General features: G+C 36.7%; 2 protein-coding genes across 2 annotated transcripts; both read right to left on the minus strand.

The window, feature by feature from the left end:
• Positions 1-487: 487 nt before the first annotated feature.
• LOC110823403 (glycosyltransferase BC10-like) lies at positions 488-2,486 on the minus strand. The gene is made up of 2 exons (XM_022053778.2): positions 1,745-2,486; positions 488-1,215 (listed from the first exon to the last, which is right to left on the minus strand). The coding sequence occupies exons 1-2, from the start codon at positions 2,294-2,296 to the stop codon at positions 583-585; spliced, it is 1,185 nt and encodes a 394-aa protein (XP_021909470.2). The 5' UTR covers positions 2,297-2,486; the 3' UTR covers positions 488-582.
• Positions 2,487-3,898: 1,412 nt separating this feature from the next.
• On the minus strand, positions 3,899-7,295 carry DELTA-ADR (delta-adaptin). The gene has a single exon (XM_022053541.2). It carries the CDS (start codon positions 7,027-7,029, stop codon positions 4,120-4,122), a length of 2,910 nt encoding a protein of 969 aa, XP_021909233.1. The 5' UTR covers positions 7,030-7,295; the 3' UTR covers positions 3,899-4,119.
• Between the last annotated feature and the right edge of the window lie 772 nt (positions 7,296-8,067).

The following is an 8,067-nucleotide window of genomic DNA, read 5'->3' on the forward strand; positions in this document are numbered from 1 at the left end:
GAGTGGATCTGTGTGACGCTGTGTATATGTATATATATGCTGAATTGTATGGGCCGCGGATTCAACTGAAAAAACTTGGATTACTAGTCTATTTAATGTGGAATTTTGGTTTCAAAAATTATAAATAAATAACTAATAAGAAAATTATTTAAATTATAGAAAATAATGATAATATCAAATAATAAATTGAAATTTAAATATAATTTAAAAAATATATAATCAAAATCTGCCTTTTTTCTTAGAAGTTTTGGTTACAATAATATTGACCCAATTGGTTTATGTTAATATTTTTCGTACAGTCAGAATATGTTTATTTCAATTTAAATTACTCTACGATATCATATAAATGTACATTTAAAATAATAAACTTATTTAGAATTTTATGTGAATAATATTTCATCGATTAAATTAATTAATATATAATTTTTAGAATTAACTACTATGTATATGATATTTTATACGTGTAACAACAATACATGTATGTATGTATGTATGCTAAAGAAATTATACCCATTTTGTTTAATATTGGAGGACAATTAAAATGGGTTCCTAATTAATCAAACCAAAAATTAAGTTAATCTCTTATGTTACTAAACCTCTAATCCTTAACAAAGGCTGCAGAGTATTTGCGACGAATTTCCTAGCAAACAAGAAACACATATCAGTAACATTGCCATTGTAGCTGCAATTGCTCCCAAACCTGATCCTATCCAAGAACTCTTCCGACACATCCTGCCTGATAAATCTTTCCGGATGGGGTCCGCTCTTTGACCAATCAACCCAAGTGATCGTCCTGTTAGAATTCTCAACTACTCCAAAAACATTCATAAGCGTAGGAATGTAGTGCTCGTCCATATAACATGGAGGACGACAAAATTGTGTGAAAATAGGGTAATACTTGTTGTCTGATATAATTTTAATAGCGATTCGACGATTTACTTCGAACCACTGAGACCCTTTTCGCCATTGGGATAGAGATATTTCCGGAGACATCAAAAGGTTATATCGACCACGACCAACTTTTCTTGGATCATCATAAGAAGCTACGTGAGTTTGATCGGTATTAATGAGGTAGTTGTAGATGGTTGTGAAGTTGAATAAGGGAATGCAAGTTTCTGAAAGAAGAATGAATCTTTCGTTAGATAAGTCGAGAAGGGCATTGGCTAAAAGTCGTCGCTCTGCATCTATCATTGAGGATGTTCCCCATTTCACTTCCTGCAATTATAAAAATTTTTAATCACACTATAACAATTATCATTCAAATAATTATGTCCTAATATTGAACTTGGAAATTGAATAAACAAAACAATATTATAAGACCCATGGAAATATAGATCCGAAAAATAATTTTTAAAATTAAAAATTCCTTAGTTTTAAATAGAAAAATAAAAGGAAAAAATAGCGTAAAGGTGAAGAGAAATGAGAAAGAGAAGTGTCTCTCGGGGTGGAGGAGAAAGAACGCAAGGGAATTTTTTATTTTTTTTTAAAAAAAAAAGAAGATTTAATTTTTTTGAACGTTGAAAAGAAGTTATATATTTTACAAAATTTTATTCATTTGCCTGACAAATTCTAAAATATTTCATACAAGTCCTCAGAATATCGATTAAACCAATTTTTTAATACCAAAAACTAAAAACCAACATTAAAAACTCAAACTGAAACTGCAGATTGAACTAATAGAATTAAATTAACCAGGTCTTACAGCATGTAAAAAAATAACCCAAAAAAAAAAAAAAAGAGTTACCTTGGTTGGAACCCTTCTTCCGTAGAAAACAGAGTCCTGAGGGACTGAATGATTGTATGAAGGATGGGGATGAAGATATATGGAGTAAAGGCCTTGATGGCCCTTAAAGAAAATTTCCCACAAGGGTCCTAAAGGCATAGGTCCTTTTGTCAAGAACATGAAAGCAACTTTAGGGACACGCTTATATGGGAATTCTCCAATCTGCGGCACCATTGATGCTCTCCAAAACAACTCTTCATCTTCCATGTTGTGCAGCTGATCTCCCCTCGCCTCAACCGGCACTGGCGGAGAGCTAGACAGCGATGATTGCGGTGGTGACAGCGGAGCTGGCGGCTGATCTACCGATGGCGGCGGTGGTGAAGGTGGTAAAAGAGAGAAAAGGGTGGGTTCTAAGTTAGAGAATAAGCTTCTCAAGCATGTGCTTATTATGATCCCAAGGGAGAGACCAAGAACAAAGAAGACAGATTGAAGGGCATAGCTTAAGTGGGAGTAAGAATTGAAGTGCTTGGCAAATGGGGAAAAGGATTGTTGCTTTTCATTTCCCATTTTCATCTCTATTATATATATAAATATATATATATGTAGAGAGAGAGAGAGAGAGAGAGAGAGAGAGAATTTACTTTTGGCTCATGGTGCTCATATATACTTGAGAAAATGAGAGCTGGGTGGAGTTTTTCTTGAGAAATGTTTACGTGATTTAACAAGAGCAAGTGCCTAAATATGAACATGGTTTAGTATATTATTGAATCTCTTACTCTCATAAGAACTTAACTAGTCTGCTTTGACTGTACCATTCAAGAATTTAGTGCTGATGAATTTTATATATTATTATATTAACATTATTATGATATATAGTTAGGTTCATAAGCAAAATTATGGTGTTACAAGATGAAAAGTCAATCAACTAGCCGGATTTAGTGGGTTAGGCAACAACATTAAAATCAGTTTCTGGTTTCCTTCACTAGAAAGCAGCTGAAACATGAAGGTAATGAGCTTTAAAAATGCTTGTGGAATTATGTGATGATACTTCCAATGCACTTGTATTATTTTCTCATTTTGACTTGAAGATAGCTTGAGGTTGCCTCCTTGAGCTGGTATTCCTGCTCTGTGCTTTAAGACTTGCACATTCCATGTGGTGGGTTTCAAGTTCAACAGAGGAAAGAAAGCAAGCTGAAAACATACACCTTTTCCATACAGAGATTCAACATGCAGGTATATGCTAATCAAGCTGAAAACATACACCTTCTCCATACAGAGATTCAACATGCAGGTATATGCTAATCATAACACAGGAGAATGATTACATGAACTTTTCCCTCCAGTATCCAAGATAGCGGAAATAATTCTTAGAAACGTAATCCTAACCGAACAAGAAAAGTGTCTAGCAACATGCAAAAGGATGACCACGATCATTGCCGGACAATCTAATCTAGAGGAGCAAGAGGAAGAATGAATGATTGACAAAACAATCTCCAATTAATCTAAGCTCTTGAAATATGCCTCCTGCAACTTGATTACAAGCAACCACATGCAGAAAAAAAGGCCTGACAACGAATCCACATTGAGCCCATCAGATCAGCAAAAGCTTTTTATGAAATGCATTTGGTTTTTTGTTATTTTGTTTCTTTATTAACGCAGTCTTATTTTCATCAATGTGTAGTTGACAGAATCTCAAATTAGTCAAACCAACAGAAGATAATTTAGGATCAAGACTACTTGCTATCTGATCAATGGGATAGGATTAATGCTAGCAGGTTTTAATATATGATCAACATCATCTCTGGCATATATTGCTGGCACAAAAATAGCATTGCTTAAATTGATTTGCAGACAAGTCAGGGCATACAACACAACATAACAGGGAAATCAGATAAAACATGTACTTAATATCAAATGGTTGTAGATAGTAACAATTTATTATTTACTGACTGGTGACAACAAATCATCATCATTCTATTGGATAAACAATTTTCTACATGCTACAACAGCTAGAAGTAGAATGTCCCTAGAGCAAGTCGCATCCCATGCAGAACCTCTGGCAACGCGATTGTTAAACCAAGGAATCAAAGAACCATAGCAAAAACAAACCACAACGATATTGAATGTTGTGAAAAAGAAATTGAAGGAAGAGAAAAAGAACACAAGAACAACTCGGGAACAAAATACATCAATTGGAATTTGCTGCACAAAAATTGCATTCAGTATATATATATATATATACCATGTAAGTAACACCAACCTCACAGTTAAAAAGAACCATAAACCCCAAACACAGAATAAAGATGATTAACAAAATCTTTTAACGGAACTAACCATGTAAATCGCCAAAGTTCTCTCTAGCATATGCTTGCGAACGCAATGCAAAATATTTAATGCTACAACAGGAGATCAGGAACTACTGGTGATTGTGGAACAACATCCAATGACTTTTCTGCCTTTTGTCGACATTTGTGCTTATTGGGGCGGTGACTACTCTTCTGCTTCTCTTTTGAATCATTTTCTTCTCTTTCCTCAGCATTCTTCTTTTTATGTCTTCTCTCTTTACCCTGATTATGGTGTTTGCTTCTTCTTGAACTAGAATTTGCATTATTAGCTTTATCTGTATCACCCAAATTTTCTTTAGCTTCCAAATGATTATCCATGTTTTGTTTTTCCTTCCCTTTTTTCTTGCTGGGTGGCTTACCAAATGGATTATTTCGTGATGATGTGGATTCATCTTCATTGCCTAAAAGAACATCGCGCACAGCACCAGATAGTAGATCATCCTTAAGCTCTGGCTTCTTAGACACCATGGGCATTCCGTCTCCTTCATCCAATTTCACTACCACAGGCCTAGGCTTCACATGATTTGATCTCTTCTTTGGAACAAATGACTGCTCTGCAAGCTTAACTAGATCATTTGCATCATTAAGACCTTCAGATAATTTTGGGTCATTTGCAGGAGGATAATCATTTGAAGCAATTCCTCCCTTCTCTGAGGGTAGATAATACAACCCATGTCGCTTACGGTGTTCTGCTAGCAGAGACGTTGACTCATTTGAAGGTTCCAACTCTTCTTTGATGTCAAGGTTAGAGAGAGAAATACCAGCATCTTCCCCATTGTTAGCACTTCCAAAATAAAATGAATTAGACGAAGGCAGAGGGATATCAGCACAGATTGTTTCCAGGTCACCAAGATCCTCCTTGAGGATTAAGCCATCTGGCAAAGGAACTCTTCCCTGAGCACTTACTGAGACAGGCCCAAGATCCTCAGAGAAGGCATCATGCACCAGTTCAATTGCTCTTCTGGAAGCTTCCAAATCTCCCCTTTCTATAGCTCCTTCATTTTGGAACTTAAGTATTTCTTGCTTTATCAGATAAATAAAACCAAGTACATTCCTTGCTCTCTCCTGTATTTCCACATCATGGCTTCCAGATAACGGATCCAAACACAATTCAACTAGATCTAGTAAGTTAACAATAGATTCATGTGTGAAATTGTGCTTCCCTAGAGAAGCTGATGTGGATGTCTGGACATGAGAATTGGGCACGAAACAACTCTTTTCTGCAGAAAGACCTCCAAGTGATTGGTCAAGAACCCTTGGGTTGAATGTTTCATCCAACTCGGACTTGCCTAAATCACAACTTTCCCCGCATTCCCTAGAGGTCAGTTCTGAGACTTCTGGACCCAAAGCATCATGATTTGAAGAGGAAGCAGCACCATTTCCTTGAGAGAAGTAACAATTCAAACAAAATATCAAAACTTTAAAAATGGACTGGATGTATACAGCTCTTATTGATGGAGGCAGGAGACTGGTACGGGGTTGCAATAGTGCTTCCATGAGTTCCAATGGATCCCTCAAGAACTCGACATACTCCCCAGACACCCAAGCTGCAGCAGATAACGTTCTATGAAAGAATGGATTACCAAGCAATGCAGGATCAATAAGCAAACTCCGACCAACATGAACAAGCTGTGGTCTAACATCCTTTACCCGCAGACCAATATCAATTAGCTGATTCTCAATTTCTTCACCTTTCTGGCAATGAGGGATTCTTGAAATTTCCCCAAGAAGAGAGACATACCAATCAAAGTCGACAATAATCTCATATAAATTTCCAGAACACGTCAATAAAATGGAACCAAGAATCTCATTACAAAACTGGGGATCAGATTTAAGTGCATAATTGATCAAAACTCTGGCAATTTCAGCCACATTGTCTTCAGAAACCATTGACATCACTAGCCTTAAAGACTCAAGTTTGATATTAGGATCTTCATCACTCAAGGACTTAATTACAACCTCCTTATTCTCCAACACGGCAGACAAATGCTTTGGGGCAACGATTGCCAATGCGTGTAATCCAAGATACTTAAGATTTGGGTCATCATCCACCAAAAACTCCCTAATCCTTGGCACCGTAGATTTCACAGCCGATTCATATTCACTCAAGCTACTTACTACAGTCCTAATGCACTCAAACAACAAAGACTTAGCTCCAGTCCTTTTCATATGCTCACAAATTGGCTCAACAATTCGCTTGGCTAACCTTGGTTCTAACGGAGCCAACTTTGCAAAGATCTTAAGCACCTTAATCAGAACCCAATTGTGCCTGGAATCAACTAAAATCTTATAAAATTCCGGCGCTAATGGAAGATACGATCTGGGTTCTTTCGTAGTAAGTTCACAAAACACCCCAACAGTCGCAGACACAGTCTGCGGATCAGAATTTTCTAAATTATCCACTAGACGCTTGAAACAAACCCTGACGGCATCTGGGCATTTCCCAAAAACCGTCAGAACCACAGCAATTGCTTTCTTCCTAATTAAAACCTTACTACTGCTTAACAAGGTAAAAACCTCAGGCGTTAAATCCCTAGCAAGATCATCGGTTGCAATCATCGACAAACATTCGAGAGCAAGACTCACCTCAAATTCGTTGGTACTCGTCAAATCCTTGCGGAGCTGATTGGTGATAAGGAGGATTACAGGGGTGTGCTCGTTGAATGACTGTGAGATGGCATGGTACCCGATCTTCTTGTGGGAAAACCGCGGGGAAGAGACGACTTCCACTGCGTGAAAGGCTGCCCACGACATATCCACGCCGTAGAGGGAACTGAGGTAGGAGAGCTTTTGGAGAGCAGTAGCTTTGGTGGGCAGGTCGGTGGACTTGATCTCGCGCCGGATTTCGTCGAGGGCTTTGGAAATGAAGATGGATTCGCCGACGAGTTGCAGGCGGAGCCCCTTGATGAGGTCCTCGATGGTGCGCTGGAAGAGGGTTTCCATGAGCGAAGTTGACGCCATTAGAGGAAAATGAAGTTGGAGCGGACGATGAAATTCTGTTCTATCCAATAGCTAAATTGCCATTGAAGCTTGGGGTTTCTGGGTCTTTCTATTCGAGAAAAGATGACATGAATGATGAAGTATGAGATTTGTATTCAATACAGAAGATGGGGTCTCAGCTATGAAACAAATCGAGGAAGTTTAGCAGGAAGCTTTAAATTTTTTTTTAGCTGATTCATTGAATTTTTGATCGTCCTCATTTCTCGTGTCTCTTCTGTAATGATTTGTTGTTTAATGCAGAAGCCTGCACTTTTGTTCAACTGTGTCAGGAATGGGCTTAACCGGGCCTACAATTTTCCTATGTGGGCTTTTACTAACACTTGTGTTTAATTAGTTTCTTTTATGTGGCTTATAAGCTGAACATTGTAAGAAAAAGCAATAATTCAATTTTAACTTGGTATCTTAATCCTGATTGCTAAGTTCCTGAACCTGGGACTCATGAATACGTTGGGCTTTAAGTTATTTATCCCACATCGATTTAAGTGGTAAATCTTATACATGTCTCTGTACATGTATGTAAATTAAGTTACTTCCGCTTGCTCCTCGTCGATTCATTCTACACTACGAATAATAAAAGTAAAAGTCCGTCTGCGCTGCTGGTACTGTTTGTGGTAAATACGCCGTCGTTTACTGTTCTTGCGGACACTTAAAAATGTGTTTTAAGTTGACATTATCTCAAGATTAAATAACCTTAAATAAACTTTTATTAGACGTAAAAGTATTACGTTGCTCCTTAATAATCCAAAACAAGTCCAAGTGTTAAAAATTATCATTTAATTGATAAAAGATTAACGTTTTTATATCTCTCAATTATTTTTAATATAATAGTTTGGTCAATTAATTATATTAAAATTAAAATTCAAAATTAATATTTTACACAATTTAAATGAATTTATTTAATAATATATACGAATAAAAAATAAAAATTTATTACAAAAATTAATAATTAAAAACTACCACAATTTAATATGTCAGATAATTGTATCGCTACTCAATTAA

This window comes from Carica papaya, chromosome 9 (assembly GCF_054855325.1).
Source record: "Carica papaya isolate Zhongbai chromosome 9, ASM5485532v1, whole genome shotgun sequence".
Lineage (NCBI taxonomy): Eukaryota > Viridiplantae > Streptophyta > Magnoliopsida > Brassicales > Caricaceae > Carica > Carica papaya.